General features: G+C 43.6%; 1 protein-coding gene across 1 annotated transcript in view; it reads left to right on the top strand.

Annotated features, from left to right (window-relative positions):
- xylt1 (xylosyltransferase I) overlaps positions 1–17,805 on the top strand; it is a 71,308-nt gene that overhangs the window by 27,097 nt on the left and 26,406 nt on the right. Inside the window, exon 3 of the mRNA XM_025058488.1 lies at positions 14,072–14,657. Coding sequence (XP_024914256.1) covers positions 14,072–14,657 — 586 coding nt within the window. The remainder of the gene's footprint in view (positions 1–14,071; positions 14,658–17,805) is intronic.

Genomic DNA, 17,805 nt, shown 5'->3' with positions numbered 1-17,805 from the left:
TTGGCTTGAGTTTGGGGAGTTTTGTTCCCGGCAGGGTGGTGGGGGGGGGAGGGGGGGGGTGCTAAGGTGCCCTTTAAGGCTAGTAGCTAGGGTGGGATGAACATTGTAATTTGACCTGACTGTGTTATAACTTGTTTTGGGGTGTGGCCCAGTCCAACGGCCAATAAATGACTTTTGATGTCCTGGTGAGAAGGTTTGCTGAGAGAGACCACCTGCTGTGTTTTGAAGGTGGGATTAGGGTTGTTGTTGTTGTTGTTCAGCAGCTCAGCAGTCTCACTGTTGGTAAAGTCAAACAGGACGCTGTGTTTGCTTTAAACGCCTGCTAATACAATCTTTTACTCCTAATGAAGCACAACTTGGAAACAACAGATAAAATCTGAGGAATGCCAAAGAGCCCCCCCTACGTTCGGGGGCTGTTTACACTTCTCTCGGCAAATGTACTTCTCTGTACTTTCTGCCTGCCAGTATGTTTACTGCTCTGAGTGGCTAATAACAGTAGGAATGTGCTGATAATAATTTGACGGCTCATAATGACATGTGACCCACTGGTTGGTGGATTCACAGCAACATCAACATCTACCAGTTGTTCTGCCATTTTGATTCACCTTTAACTGTTCAGTTAGGCCTGGTACCATTTCTCTGCTTCAAATCTGGAATGGAGGTAGTTTGGATCGGCCACTAACGCCATAAGAGCAAGGCCCAAACTAAAAATCTAAATATAAACAAAACTAACTGAAATAAGTACGACTTTTACCCATAATGCAATCTCAGAGTGTCACCTCCTGTACTGTTACACAGAAAAACTCACACTGTGCTCCTACACCCTGGTCCAGCCTACTTCGTCCTCCCTACTCCCTGCAGCGTGTCTGTTTATGAATGAATAATGAACATAAAGGCTAACAAACATTAGCTCTGTGTGTCTGAATTAGCCAGATGACGTGTCTAAACCCTCTGAAGTCACGGTACTCATGACCAGCGGTTCTCAGAGCTGTGATTGGTTAAACAGTGCCAGTGGGTTTCGACATACACGACCAAAACACACTGTACTCTCTCCGCCGTCGCCCGTCTATTGACGATTCCTATTAAATTTTAACGACTCACTGACTTCCCCCAGTGGGGATTCATGCTTGGTTGCAAAAAGAACTGTTATTGCCTCGGTTCAGTCAGAATTGATTCTTATGTATATGAATACATTTCTTCAAAGCAACGGCTCAATCATTCCCAGATGGAATACCGAGTTACAGCAGAACGTTTTAAGTTTAAGGGCCATTTTGACAAGAATGTTTTTTCATTTCTTTTTTGTAAAGAAAGCTCTATGAAAGAAAGGCCTGATCGGAGTGGGCGGGGGAAGAAGTTGAGAGAATTGTAGCCAGGATTAAAACTGTCAGTAAAAAGTCATGTGACTCCACATGGTTTTAATGTTGGTGTCATGTGGTATGAATAATATATTACAATAGGGCGACTTTTTCATTATGGTGAGCTACATGGGGTTGGGGCTGGGTTGGGGGTTAGTGCTTTTTTCCTCACAGCAAGAAGGCTGCCAGTTAGATTCCTGATAACTGACTGTATGAGTTTCCATACTCTCTCAGTGTATGTCCTAAAACATGCAGACCCCCAAATGTAACCCACATGGTCCAATCCCTGCTCAGGTTTTGAACTGTAGGAGGTGGACAGATTACCTGGAGAATTCCTCCCATGCAAATACCATGTAAACAGACCACCTATCTATTTGCTGTAAGGCAAAGTCGCTAACCACGTCCCCCTCTGCCTGGCTGAGGGTCTGCTGTTCTGGACAGAGAAGTCACCTAAGAGTTCTTCTTCTATCCATTTGGGTGTTGGACCAACAGATCATATCAACTGTGTCTGCGCTCATTATTGCCTCCTGAAGGAGCTGGACTCCTCACCTGCTCCTCCCCCTGCTGCTGGCTGCCATCTTTATCACAGACAGACAGATCTCCTGACTGTACAAAGTGACACATTCACGTGACACTGTCGTTCTTCTTTAAGTCATTTGCCATGCATGACGCACAACACGTGTGTGTGTGTGATCCATTAGAAGTATCACAGCAGCCCAGGGAGAAAAGTCATTACTCTTCAGTCGTCGTTATTTACATGCAAATCTGACGACAGGGTGTGACTTCCAGACGAGCTCATTATCATCATTCAGTCATTTACATTCAAGACTAAATGTTGAACTACTCGACATTCAAACTGCATCGGGCCGACGTCAAGTCAAACACACTGACACTGATATATGTTAAAAATATATGGAAACATATGCGAAAGACGCAGACTATACATTTCATTGCATTCATTTTTAGAAATAGAGCTAAATTAACTTGAGTGACGATGTGAATCAGTATCGGTTCTCAAGTTTCTTTTTTTCAGTTAGTTTTTCTTTTAATTTCCATCTCTTTCTGGATCGATTTCTAAAATCACCCTCATCTGTCTGTTCACTTCGGTCCGCCTCATGCTCTTAAATCCACCTCAGTTGATGAGAACTGCCCTTCGCCCTTCTTCACACCGTGTTATTATCTTTTATGCATCTGTCAGTTCCTGGAGACTGTTCTCCTCTACAGGTGTAAACAGAGAAGATTCTTCTTTGTATTTGTTTTGGACTGGTTCTTGCTCAGCTTAGAACCCAACTCCCAGTGAAGTGGAAGCCACCACACATCTGTAGATTTCTCCAGAAAGGAAACTACAAAAATGTAGGAACATGCGTCGGTGCTGCTAAAGTGACTGCTGTACAGTTTGTTTCTTTTATTTCTCTTATCTGCATGATGTTTTCTTCACTGGTTTCAACCTTAGCTCAACACGTACACTGATGATGTATTGATTTACAAAGAGAAGTTTTTTTTCCTTTGCTTCCTTCTGAATGCCAACTGATAACGCCTGGAACACTAAATGTTGCCATACAAGTGTAAAGTTGGTGTAAGAGTTTGTCGTTGCCTAAAATGTTTTGGTGTGAAACAAAACAGCTTGTGTGACCTGAATACATGTAAAGAGGTTTTCTTGTTCCTTCAACCGGACCTCTAAGGAAGTGACAACATAGTTCTTCCCGTATCAACTGCACATTCCTTGAGCACAAATTCAAAACAAGAGAGGATTTAGTATTTAAAACAAAACAAATCAAATCCTAGCTGTAATTGTGCATTGGATTGAAGCTAATGATTTCAGCCATTAATATTTATAGTAGTATTTAGTTTTGATGGTTTTAATGACCTTTTGTTTTATAATATAGCGTGGCTCTGTTTCTGTTCTCCGTCTGTTTGATATTTTTCCTTTTATTTCTTAACAGCAGATTCTATCTTCTAGGAAGCCGACAGATTTGGCCTTTAAAGAGAAGCTATCAAGAATGGGAAATGAGCCATTTCCTGACCCACATTTAGAGAGAGGAAATTTAAAAAATACCGTGGAGGTGTTGTTTTGACTTCGACCACAACACCAGAAATAGAAACGAAGAAAAGCTGCTCGTTAACACAAATCTATAAATATAAATACGGGAAATGTGTTGACTTTGTTGTTGTTGACAGCGCTTGCTGTGGAACAGCCAGGTTTTATTTATAAAATGGTGGTTCTTTTGTAGAGCATCCAGGGATTTTCATAGAAAATACCTTGGAGTCATGACCACCCATCCCATCCCATAATATATCTTTCATTGGCAATCGCAATGTGTGCGATTGTTGTCAAACTCAAAGAAGGAGAACGACAGAAGGGCGGAAAGTTAGGAGCAGCTCTTATTTTACATTATTAGACAAAATCAGAGACCAAGGCATTTATAGTGCCCCCTACAGAAGAGGGAAGTAATTACAGTATTTGGTCTGTATTTGCCGAATTCACAGATTTTGTATGTTGAGACAGTCAATAATATAAATTACATTTGTTGTAAATAAAAATCAAGCTTTGACTGGTTTAGTTTTGGTTGTTTTTCAAGCCTTTTGCTGAAGGTTTGTTGGAGTGGAATAATAACTAGGCTGAAGTTCTATTGGCTTTGTCAACAGATTTGTCACAATTCTGTGATGATTTTTCAATAAACCGCTAAAACACTGCTCCTTATCCATAATTACAGACCGAAGCCAACTCAGACACGCAGGACCATCCGTTGTTGGTCAGGTCGGTCAGAGAGTCCACTGGTTGTTTGTTGACCTTCTTCACTTCCATGTTATTTTTTCTCTCAGTAAATTCACATGACTCTATTCTTTGCAGCTCAGTGTTTGTTTGAAGTGAAACCAAAAGCCCCCACTGATGTGAAATGTTTGCACATCATTTACATGTTGTAGTGAAAAAAAAAGCAGAGACACAGGAGTTAACGAAACATGAAGAGAGATGCAGATTCTTTTTTTTCTAGTCTCACTGAAACCAAAGTCTAATCATGTTTATCTTTCTTTCTGAGACACGAAGAGGGTGACCCAGAGAGGGTGACCCTAATGACCTCTGTGTCAGGGTCACCCTGGAGTCGTGCCATGTCACTGCATTGTCACACTGTTGCCTGGAATCTCCGCTATGTTCCCTCAGCTTACATCATGTGTTAACATGGAATTCCCACAGTCTATTCACAGCAGGGAAACAAAAGGGAACAGAGACTTTCCCATCAATGGACTCTCACTGTCCCTGTCTCACTGTCTGTCTCTGTCTCACTCTTACCGTTCATTGGTATTCTTTATTTAATACCTTGTAGAAGAAAAAGTACCTAATAGTTAATATCAAACAGTTCAAGTGCAGTACAGCCCCCAAGACCTGTCCAAAAAAATCCATCCATCCATCTATCTATCCATCCATCTATCTATCTATCTTGATAGGACAATGTTTCTGTCACAACCTGCCTCTTAGTCCCAGGAGGTCTAAGGACTAAAGTCCAGGTCTTTTAAATGTTCTCTGAGCTTTGATCGTCTGAAGAAACCTAAATGGAAAAAACGAAATGGTTTAAAAACTGAACCCTACAACATTCAGAACCGTTCTCAGACCACAGCTGTACCCTGATGCCGTCGGTCCTGGACCTGAGCAGGGAGCTGTTCACTCCACCTCAGCTCAGTCCGCAGTCTTAGAGTTCCTTTCATTATTTTTAGGCAGTGCTATTTTTAGAGAGGAGAAAAAGTGAAAGTGAAGGGCCCTTCATCTTTGGCCAAAACTTTTTTTCCCCCTCTCTATGGTTGTCACCAACACACACACACACACACACACACTCTCACACACTCCCCCATAGATCAGCTGCAGGATCCCATTGTGCTGCTCCGACCACAGAGATGTGTATTCCACTGAAGGTACTTTCTGTTGCATCGCTATTCAGTGGAGGCCCATCACCACCGTGTCACCGGGAAATCGCCTTTATCTCTCTCACTCACTCTCCCTCTCCCTCTCTCTCTCTCTCACACACACACTGACACTCCTCCCCCCACTCTCCTTTTTTCTCAGCGGCGTGGTGAATGGAATTGCATGGCTGTGCAGTTCAATCACTGTCAAGTGAAAAGAAAAGGGGTCTCTTGTGCAAAATTTCATGATTCACAATTGATTAAATAGGGGTGTCATTTCATGGCTGAACAGGGAGGTGCACGGGGAAGAGATGGGAGGAGAGGAGGAGGGGTGAGACTCTGTCCTGCCCTTGTGAGATACGACTCGGAATCCTCCTGATGGGTCCCATTCACAGCCCTGGATGTAAAGTTCTGAGTCTTATTCACAGGGGGAACACAAGAGGGGGAGGGGGTAAGAGGACACGAGGGGGGGGGGCGTAGATGGGAGAGCAAAGGGAGGGTAAGTGCCAGTATCTCCTTGTGACTCGCTGAAGGGATTTCATGCCCTGTAGAGATAAAGACCTAATACATGATAGGTACGATTTAGATTCTTGTTGTCGTGTGGGAACTCCCAGAGTTCAACCTGGGGGGGGGGCGAGAACAGAGGACAGGGAGTAGGTCCAGGAAGAACACAAGCTGTGTGTGTGTGTGTGTGTATTCTATGAGGACACAATAGTGATGAGGTCACTGAGGGAGGTGTCTGCAGTGTATAAGGTTTCAGACCTTAAACTGTCACCATGACACTCTTCAGTCGTTACAGTTCATCCAAACTGGTCAGACTGTCTTGGTTCTGGATCCAAAGTCCAACTGTAGTAACTGCAGTCACTGGACTTCACTGAGATGTCCCACAAGAACCTTTAGGGACGGTTTATAATCTAAACTTTGATAAATCTGTGACCTACAGGTCCGGTTTACTTTTTTTTTTTCAGAAGCTAACAAAATCTGTGTCTGTAGTGCATGTGCTAGGCCTGTATGTGGTGCTGTGTGAACCACACTCTAACGTACTCTTTTTTTTCTGCTGAAGTCGGCTTCATTTTGGTAACAGCTCTGTTGGCGATGCCTGCCGTCTCCACCGTCAACTTTTCAGTCTGCGACAAACACGGGGACGGTGTCAGATTTTTACGAGACTTATGGACAGTCATGTGACAGCGTCCTCGTGGAAACACGAACACGTGACTGTCCTTCTGTTTAAGCCACCGTCACTCTCACTGTTTCTGAACCACAAAACAGGCAAAACACACATTTGTTTTACACACGGGGGGAAAATGTGTCAATGTCAAAAATGAAACCTCTGGGTTAGCTGATCAAAAACTATGTGAGCAACTTTTACAATTTCTTTTTTCTTCAGCGGCCCTCGGGCTCTGTGACCCCGACTGCTCTCTGACTCCAGCTGCCTCCACAGCAGAGGAGCATACACAACTACACACACACTAAGACACACACTCGTGGGAATCATTCTGTGATTCAACCAGAGACAAACGTCTGTGGGTTTGACACAGGTCTGTGAGTTAATTAAGTGAGTTAATTAAGTAAGTTAGTTAATGAGTTAATTAAATTGGACTACTGAAGGACCATCAGCTGGAGTCACGGTTCAAAGCTGTGATCTCCTTGCTGTAAGGCAAGAACGCTAACCACTGCTCCACCACCAGACCCCAGAACCTCATTAGAATAATATGATTGTAAAAAGGAACAGAAGTATTAATAATTCCAGCGTGGCCTTGAAGAACGGCCCAGGGATAATCCACCACTGTGAAGATTTCACTTCTTATGTAACTTTGTGATTTTGGTGAGTTTTCTAAGTTTAAAAAAAAGTTTGAGGAAGAGAAAGTCTTACATCTGGGCTTTTTCTGCCCTCACCCTGTGTGCAGAACTACAGCAGTCAGTGAAACTGTGGAGTGTATTTGAAGGAAAGGAGAAGTGAAGCCCCCGTCCTGCACCACAGAGCTGCAGACCTAAATAATTGTAACAGGAGATTGTGATAATATTCAGGACGTTAATGTTGGGACATATTTACTGCCAGAAATACACATGACAACAGGCCGTCAGTGCCGGGCCAACCACAAACACGCTTCATGATGTATGGGATGTTTGTCTGGAGGGAGGAGAAATGAAAGTCACTTTGTGTCACGGCTCCCGAACACAGACTATTTAAAAGTGTTTACAGAAGTCAATGTAGCGTAAAACTAGATGATTACAAATGTTAGACGTATATAACACGGCAAAACTGCAAAACAGCCAAATGTCGAACTACTGTTTATACAAAAAACAAAAACAAAATATTTGTCAATCAGAAATGAAAGGTTTAGAGACAAAAATCTGTCCATCCATCTGTCTATTAAAAAACCTGGTCAAAAACAGTCGAAACAAAAGGTTTTCAAGTTAGAAGCACTTTATAGAAAAAAGTCCATGCAGTGGAGTCAGCTTCAAGAACTTCCAGTTTGGACTTCACAGAATCAACTCTGTTCATTCCCTAATTATGAAATGCTGCAGAGCAGACAAAAACATTTTTACCCAATTCAGTGCAGGGGTGTTTAAGAGTAGGTGGCAGAAGTGGTTTGATTGGATGTTAATCCAAAAATATTCAAAGATTGAACTGAACTGGAGAATGTAACCCCGCTGCCAGGGAGCTGCCACCAATCACAGTAGTCAACAGGTGAGGCTGTTGACTACTGTGATTGGTGGCAGCTCCCTAACAACCCTGGAAAGAATCAAACGGTAGCAGATGGTTGGACTTTAGAGACGCTGAGATCCCTTTTGTTGTCCTACATCAATCACCACCGTATCATTAATGTACGAACATGTAAAAATAAAATCTGTTCAAGTCTGGACGTTCACAGCTGATCAGTGACAATGACTTATCTTTAGACTTTTAAAGGGCCACTAAGCATTTGGGTCAAGCGGCCTGTGCCCTGGCTCGTCTCCTCCTCCGTGAGTCCTGAGGAGCTGCAGCAGCTGTGAACTGGAGTCTGGGAGAAAATCAGTCTCTCCTGGTGGAGCAGATGTCACAGATTGCTCAGAGAATCACAAGGATTTAATCCACATAATTAATCTAGGCTTGTTAGTCACATGGCAGCTCTGCTGAGGAGCCTCATAAGTCACCCACTCTTACAGTCAGTAATCCTGACGCTGTCGTTGTCTTTTTACATTGTTGTCTGAATGACTGAGAACATCGGAGCACAGTCCGTGGGTTTGGAAACCAAATTCAAGACAATGATTAAAAATGTCTTTGATAAACAAGCCTGTGAGCTAGATGCACAGACGAGCAGCTGGGTGCAGTACCCACTGTGTCCCAGAAGGGGGCATAATGACAGACAAAAATGGAATCGTTACGTTCTGTGGTACAGATGTAGTTAAATGATGGTCCTTGTGCTACAGGAAATGATGAGTCTGGTCTGAAATAGTACTGAAAATGGAGTGCATGTGAAAAAATGAAAAAAGTATTGGGAAAATGTCTGCCCACTTTTTTAAAGATACATTAACTCTTTCAATAAAACATATTTCGGGCCAACGACCTTAAATTAACAGTAAGACCGCGAGAGCACAACCTGCAGGCAGCGCTGCAGCTGCAGCCTCATTACCTCATTCATTTTTCAAAACCCTTGTTTTAATTTTAGATCCGGATAAATTAAGTCTGGTTCCTTCATATGGTTACATTTTTGCAAAAAAAAAAAAATACACGTGCACTCGTGTGCTGAGCAGCTGTTTTAGTGCAAAGTTTGGGTAAAAGTTCAGATACTGCACTTCGACTTTTGCTCATGGATGGAGCAGAAACTTGTGTGTGATAGATATTTACAGACACAGGAATAGAAACATCAGTGAACGTAGGCATGAACGTCAGCATATCACAATACAGGGGTAACAATACAGTATCTTCTGATGTACTGCGATACTATAGGCACAGCTTTTTTTACAATTTAATTGTAGGAAACCTGTCATCATAGTAAACACTAAATGTTGTTCCATGGTCAACATCAGGTTAGTAAAATCTGAACAGAGGGATCTACATCTGTAATCACTGGAGAAGAAATAAAAGCAAAATAAAACAAACCAACGTCATGAATATTTGACTGCTTATTGTTAATATACTATCGATACAGTGCTGTAGAATATCAATACTGTATAGTGAAACGTAATATCAAAATATTTCAGTTAATCAATGTTTTCTTACACCCGTAGTAAACAGACTAGACATTAAATAGAAGACCAAGTATATAAATCCTAACTAATCTAACCTCAGGGTCTTACTTCCACAGCATATTTACACCACGCTGAAACTTCTCCACACTACTGTGTACAGTGCAATGCCGGTTGCAGCTGAGAGAGTATACACAGAGTATATACAGTACTACTCTGACAAATGCAGTAGCTCATCATTGCCTGGTCTGTGTAGGTGTGATGTCTTTTGAAGCAAAGGTGCCGGAAGGGAGGGTGTGGTGAAACTGATATGTGCCGCTGCCCCGCTCTCTGTCACTGCGCAACGATAAATGTCGGCATTAGGGAGGAGGGACGAGGGCGGAGATGAACTGCTTCTCCTTCCTAGAAGGAGGGATGATACGCAGGTTTGGAGGGAGTGAGGCAGAGCCGGACATGTGCTGAGAGAGAGAGATATGTGGAGTTTTTTCCTCTGCTGCTCAGGAGATAGCGGGGAATGGAGAAAAAGGACAGGTGAAATATTTCCCCCTGTGGCAGTGGAAATGAGGGAGAGTGGAAAAGGACAGGCCTGCACAGAGAAATGGACCCAGGACTCCCAGTGGGGTGAAGAGGCTGAAACACCCAGACCCTGATGGCTCGATCTGGTGTCTCTCTCTCTCTCTCTGTCCCTCCCCCTCTCTCTGTAAATGCACCCTCCAGTGATGGATGATATTAGAGAGTATTCCCTTGGTATACCTCAACCTCAGCAGCACTGAGGGAGCGTTTTTATATATATACACATGTATGTGTAGTATAGGCTGTACTGGTGGGTATTTTTTGTCTCGTGGGGACACTGTCTTTCTGGGGACAGTTTGCAGGTCCCCACTGAGTATGAGTGTAAATGAAGTTTTGGATTAAGTTTGGAGTTAGGATTATGAATTAAGGTCAGATTAGCATGGACAGAGATTAGGGTGAGGCATGTGATCTTAATATTAATATTTAATGGGTTAGCAAAGAGAGCAGGGGCAGGGGTGTCCAAACAGTGTCTCGTGGTCCACATGCGGCCCCTTTGCTTTGACTTCCTGTGAGCTTCTATTAATGGCTGGCTCTGTCTATTTGATCTAATCCACCAGTATTAATACAGTAAACAGCATCCAGTACTGACCCTCAGTGTCAGTGACTCAAGAGCATGGGGAAAAAATAAAAATAAAAAACTTGGTTCTGTCCTACAAGGGAGAGCAGCAGGTTTGTGGTGCTGTAGAAAATATTGCCAAACAGTTTGGATCCTGTTCATAATCTTCTGACCTCATCCATTTGAAATGACGTCTTGTGATTTTCCTGTAATAGTTAAATCAATACTGCGATGCTTTCATTGAGTATGTGTGTATATTTATGTACTATTTACAGTTTTATGCTGTTCACTACGCTCTTCTTCAAACGGTTGAATGTTTTTTTAGGAGTGAATTTGGATTTTATTTGATGATAAAATGATGAAACGGCTGTTTTGTCGTTGAAGGTTACGGAGCTCAGGGACAGGGAACATATAATGTTTATGTGAAGTGCTCAGAAATAGATTTTCTTTAAAAAAGAAAACAGTGTGTGTGTTTTGTGTCTCCCCGGTTTTTCCTCCCTCCTCCTCACCTCCTTACCCCCCGGGAATAGCAACATATCTCGCTGCAATAATCGATAACTGCCCCCCGGCTGCAGCCCCAGCTGCAGTCCCCAGTGCAGGCTTAGTGTGAGCAGCAGCAGCCTCTGTTCTTAATGCCCTGTCCTGCTGCCTCCTGCTCTCAGCCCAGGTCCCTGAGATTAAAGAGTGACCAGAATCCTTTGCTCACAGGAGGAGGGTGAGGAACAGGGGGAAATAGGGCAAAGACATGAAAGATTGTTTATCCAGAAAAATCTTCTCACTGCCATCTTATAAATACTAGTCATTTTACTGCTGGACCACATGGGGCTCCACCTCCTCAGAGACTTAGGCGTGTCGATTCAACAAATCAGCATCTACTGTGGTGAAAAGGAGCCGACGATTATACCCAGCTGGGGTCCATCTGAGGAAGAGGTTCAACCACCGCAGATGGGTTACATCTGGATTAGGATTAGAATGGATTAGATTGGATTGGATTAGATTAGATTAGATTAAATTAGACAAAAGACTAAAAGAGTTCATTAAAAACAGGTGACCTTCTTGCTGTAAGGCAAGTCTGCCTGTCACTTGTTCCATTGTTGGGCCATAAGAGATAAAGAGAGGCAGAAATGGTTTAAATCAGGGATGCCAAATATATGGCCTGTGGGCCGAAACTGGCCTACTGGGGGGTTCAATCTGGCCCACTTGATGAAATTTGATGAAATGTTTGTGATGTTCTGTCATTTGCATGAAAACAAAGGAGAAATACATGGACGTATTGTTATTTATGGTTAATTATGTCATGATTGTACTGGTGCGGCCCACTTAACATCTAATCAGGCTGTATGTGACCCCTGAACCCCTGGTTTAAATGGTCAAATCAATATAAAAAATTGTTCCATTTTTTCACGTAGACATTTTTCCGACTGGGTTCCTGTTGCGCTGATCTTCTCATGTCTCTCCCAGTGGAACTCACACTGGTAGAATCCTTGTCCTCCTGGGACGTTTGTCTCTTTACTGTCTTTCTTTCCCTTAAACACACGGTAAAACTCACGGTACAGAAATCCTCCAGCAACGTTACTGTACTCTACACACACAGTGATGAAGGCACACCGACTCCATTTACTTTTGCAAACACTCATTGATTTTCTCTGCTTGGATTATCCTCCTAAAGCACCGCTTTTCAATTTCAGGAAGCGTAGATTTTTCTTTTTTTTTTTTGCGATCACTGCCCCGAGCAGATGTTACATGCAGGATTAGCAGCGTCTGATATTCAGACGCAAGTGTTTACGAGAGAAAGTCAACACGGATTCAAGAATAACGGGCGAATAAGAGACAGAGGAGAAAAGAAAGTGTGAGGGATGTGAAATAGGGAACAGATGATGACAGAGAAGGAGCGAGAGGTTGGAAGGTGGAAGGAGCTGAGTGCCAGGGTGGAATCAGGATCTGTGAGCAGAAGTGTGAAAAAGTGTAGAGCGAGTCGAGAAAAAAAGAGTGCAGGGAGAAAAAGCTGGAAATTTTTTGAAGGCGACAAATTCTGCCACTTAAAAATAAATATTGTTACACGAAACTGGATAAAACTCAAACTGGATAATGTTTTAGAGGGTTTCTGAATTTGAATCTGAATTTAAATCAGTTAAAAAAATGTCATGTGAGTGTGAACCCTTGCTAATAAATCGAATCACAGTGTCCTCTCAGCTGTTATTTTTTAATATTTTCTTCTAGGTATGTCCGATATGAACTTTTTGCCGTTATGCCGATATTGTCCGAACACTTAATTTCCGATTCCGATATCAACCTATACCGATATATGCAGCAGTTTACCCCGAAAACTGAGGTAAACCTCTTAGTGCCCTACAAGCAATTCCACCATATTTGGCGAAACCAGGCATTGCGTTATCAGGTTTTCATTATCAGAAGTCTAACTGATAACGATTCTTACAGATATTACCTAATGATGCTAATATCGGGCCAATAATATCGGTCAAACATCCCTATTTTGTTCCTTGTCCCCAACATCACCTCCGTCCTGCCTCCTGAGTATTAACCTGTCGCACAGTCACCTTTATAACTGTGGTTAAACCATGCGTTTGCTGCAGACAGGGGCGATGGGTTGATATCAGGTGTGAAGGGGGGGGAGTGTGAAGAAGAACCGCAGCATCTCTCCTCCCCTGTGACTCCCACCTCTCTACCTGTCTCATATGGCATTTATCACCCGTGTCTCGTTTCTCCCACTGCTTTTTCACATCTTAAAAATGGACAAACACGTTGAGGGATGTCCATTGTCTTCTACGCTCCGTCTCTCTCCCCTCGCAGCTCTTTCATCTTCTCCCCCGACGTTGTTTCCCGTGTATGTGTTGAGGTGTGGCCGACACCTTGTAGCTTGGTTACGTTTCACATGATGGAAGAAGCTCCTGGCTTCTCAGCAGCGGAACTGGTGCCAGGTGTCAGCACTCCGTCCCCTCACACTCCCTCACTTTCACTCATTGCTTCCCTTTTTTCCTCCCCCCTACTCTCCTCCCATCCTGCACTCCACTCCTTCACTTTCAGCCCGTTCTGCTGGAAAGATAGGGAAAAACACTCAAACATGCACACACTATCTCATATGTGCAGACATACTTCAGTGACGAGTGCAGGCCTCCAGTCACACAACACAGCGCCGCAGCTCCTCACAAACACACACGTAGACAAACTCACAGTCAGATTTTGTGCCTTTATCCCCTCCTGGTAATCTGTTTACGCAGAGCTGGGCCCATTTGAGGCAGAATTTAATTGAAAGTGGGTTTAATCTGATGGTGGTGCGACACGGTGGTGCCCTCAGCTCTGCCACATCTTCTGTTAGGTTCCACCTTGTAGTCCCCATGCTCCGGTGCTCGCTGCCTAATTTCATGCCTCACGGTTCAGCGTCGGTGTTGACCACTCGTAAACACTCTATTGATTGTTAATCCACCATTTGATATGCAGTTTGCTCACTCAATTCTGATCCTGTTGTTCTCGTTTGTGTCTCCTCTCTGTTCACATCCAGGATGGATATTACTCTCATCGGCCGAAGGAGAAAAATCGAGTTGACAGCAACAATGAAAACTCTGTGCCCAAAGACTTTGAGACCATAGACAATAGTAACTTTGGTGCACGTTCCCAACCTCACAGACAGTCCTTGGGGGCTACAAGCAGCAAGAAGCAGCGAGAACATCTGCTGGAGAAGGTTCACGCCCAGCAGCAGCAGGTGTGGAGGGAAAACCCAGCAAGTCTGGGCCGCAGCTCAAATGAAGTACTGCCTGTTGGACACCAGGTGCTGGCAGTGGGCAACAACTCGTCCTACCCAGGTGGGAAGGGCATTGTGGGAGTTTCTCAGCAGCGGTACCACACCTCACAGGCCCAGGCCCAGCACAGACATCAGCACCCACACAGGAGGCAGGCAACATCTGCGCCGCTGCTGGAGGTCACCTACGACCAGCCACCAAAGTGTGAGATCAGTGGGAAGGAAGCCATTTCAGCTCTGTCCAGAGCCAAGAGCAAAGAGTGCAGGCAGCAGATCGCAGAGGTGTACTGCAGGCACAGGGAGGGCCAGCTGATGCCTGAGAAGGTCACCCGCTACTGCCACCTCGAAGGTGAGTCCATCGGGGAAGTTGAATGAATGGATTATTTGATTTTCGGTTCATTTAAGCTGTTATTTGTGAGGTGGTTGAGCAGTCACTCTGTATTCTGAACAGAAATTCTCTCAGTGAACGGGTATACCATACCACAGCACACCATACCATCCCATCCCATACCATACCATACCACAGCACACCATACCTTACCATCCCATACCATACCATACCATACCATACCACAGCACACCACAGCACACCACACCACAGCACAGCACACCTTACCATACCATATGAAACTGTTTGTTGTGATACGTACAATATGATCATTACAATACGATACAATAGCAGTTTTCCCTGACGGTCATTTTAGCCTTGCAAGGACTGTTGTAATAGTCAACCTTAACTATTACATGCTGAATGAATGCATTAAAAAATAATTCTTGAATAATGAATTACTGCTTTAAAGAATTACACAAAAGAGGAGCAGGCATTTGCATCCAATCCTCATCTTCAACCCCCACACACTACGAAACATTTTCAGTGCTGGAAAAATACCATCCAGATTTATAGAAAAGCAGTGACATTGAAAAATATTTTGCTTTATTGTAGCTCTCCGATGTAAAATGACAAAAAAGGGGACCTTTTGCCTTTACTGGCCTGTGCTTCATTCAGACCAGGTTTTACAGAAGAGAAATTCTCCGTTGATACTTGAAAATGTCCTAGACAGATAATAGAATAGTACGTGCAGGGACACAGACACACACCTAAGGATTTATGGACATCTGCAGTCTGCATGTCAACACCATAAACCAAAGCTGCCGCGGTAGCAGCGATCGGTGAGCTGCACGCATCAGCAACCGTGTTTAAGTGAAGGGCTCGTACACGGCTCCTACACACAGATACATCTCCAGACCGGGAGAGGAGTGGATGTAGAAGGGACAGCAGCAGAGACTGTTCCAGGCAGATACCCTTCCTGGCTGCTGTTATTAGTAACTGGAGGAGGTGCAGTGACTCTGCAGCTCTGCTCCATCCTTATCCCCAGGAGCTGGGCTATCGTTTGTCTGAGCCTAAGCTCCTGTCATATCACAGCACAAACTCAGCGTTGCACTCGGAGTGACAGTTTGATCAGAGGAGACAAAGAAATTGAAAGGGCTTTTCCCCTGGTGGCCGGGCTGTAACAACACCACGGCTCAATTAAATCACTTTTCTTTCTTTACGCTCCTACTGTCCGCCTGCTGCCTGCCAATGTCTTTTCCCTCTCACTTTCTCTGTCCCTGTGTCCAAATCCAGCTCTGACCTTGTTAGTGTACAATGGGATCTCATCAGTATTTCTCCTGGAGCCATGGCCTGGATCTGGTCTTAGATCTGCAGCATCAATGACTAGAGCTGGAACTTGTTCAATGCTGGCCTCACTGTGTGAATTATAGTAAGAGTGACCTCTGTGGGTCAGGAGGTCACGTGACCTCACACACGGTGGTCCAATAACCATCAAAGTGTCTTTGGTTTTTTTTTTTTGTTATGCTGTAAATGTATGACTCAGACTGATTATTGCTGCTGCCTTACAAACAGGACGTTTCTAGTTCAAGCCCTTGTGTAAGGATTATTCATGTTCTCACCATTAATTAATTTGAAAATTGTATTTATACCCAGCTCTACTTTTAATAATTTAAGAAATGAAAAAGACTGTAATTAAATGTATTCATGTTCCTAAAACTGTCACTGTTCTGCCATAACCAACAGCCAGCTGGTAGAAGCAGTCTCTGAGAGGATACAAAATAGACAAAATGTAGTAATTGGGAACTTTCCGAAAGGACTCAGCCATGAGTTTGTGGTTGACTGAGTACTTCAGGGTTTATTCATCAGCCGGTCTGCTCTGATCCGTCTCCACAACGGCTCATTGCACTAAAATAAAACTGTTGTTTACATTTAGTTCTTCACTGCAGGTGTTTTGACTAAAGTTTGTTGCTGAAGTTTGTCTCCTCTCTGATCCACTAACACAACATCTCTGTGATGTTTACTGTGGTGCTGCTGTTTCCCAGCTCCTCTTTAATTACCTCACCTGGGACGTGCTTGTTGTTTTCTAGTCCTTTTTTTTCCTTTGTTTCGTCTGTGGTTCATTTACAGATGCACCAGAAATCACAAGCGGTGTCCTTAAATGGTTCTCTGAGTCTGTGCCACTTTAGGTATTTGGTTTTTACTTAGTGCAGTTTTAAAAGGTCTAGGTAAAAGGGCACCAGTTACCCTCGGTGCTCCGTCAGAATGTGTCTGTTTTTTTATTGGGTGCAAAATAAAGAGTCAGGGACTGTGGTGGTACCATGGACAGCACCCGTAAAAAATGACTATTTAGCTTCTTTTTTTTCACTTTAAGAACCCAGTTTTAGAGGTTGGTTTCCTTACATGCAGTGAACAGAGTTAATTTTTGTGCAGCAGCTACACTGTCCTCCGTTGTACACAGCACGACTCGTAGCATTGATTTAAAGAATGTCCACGGTGGACTTGACATCTTCTCTTTAATTTAGAGATTCAACCACTGCACCGCTAAACTTTGTAAACTCTCTCCACCCGCTGCTGAAATGACAGTTACACAAATGGGAGGAAGTTTGAGAGATGATTTTACCTGCAAAAAAACCCACTGCGTAGGTGATGAGTTTAAGACGTAACTGGAATATGACACGTACAGCTTCACAGAGAAAAGACATGTTCAACAGAGAGGTCTGTTAAAGTTGTCAAGTTTACACTCTCTCTCTCTCTCTCTCTCACACACACACACAGAGCAGTGCTCATTAGTTCAGCTAGCTAGCATTGACCACACACTCAAAGAGCTTTGTGGCCAATTATCTTAGTGTAAGGCAAACCAGTGAACCTTCTTAGCTGGCCACCAATTACTGTTCAATCTGATATGCCCCCCCCCCCCGCTCCCCAACCTGTCTCTCTCACTCACACATACACATACATTCACGCACACAGAGCAGCAAGAAATAAAAATAAAAAAAACTAACTGTGAGTGAGTGACAAGAGCCAAGGCCGATTAGAGTGTTTAAGCTCACCCTAGTGGCCAAACCTTGAAACAAATTGTTAGGAACCTGGCTTTGCATTTGAATGAAGGAGATCAGTGGACAGGGAGGGGCCCACTTAGCCCCCCCCTGTCCACTCATTATGAGCA

Source organism: Cynoglossus semilaevis, chromosome 9, assembly GCF_000523025.1.
Source record: "Cynoglossus semilaevis isolate Cse_v1.0 chromosome 9, Cse_v1.0, whole genome shotgun sequence".
Classification (NCBI taxonomy): Eukaryota; Metazoa; Chordata; class Actinopteri; order Pleuronectiformes; family Cynoglossidae; genus Cynoglossus; species Cynoglossus semilaevis.
The sequence above is the reverse complement of the archived record's forward strand: the minus strand, read 5'-3'. Positions and strand labels throughout refer to the sequence as shown.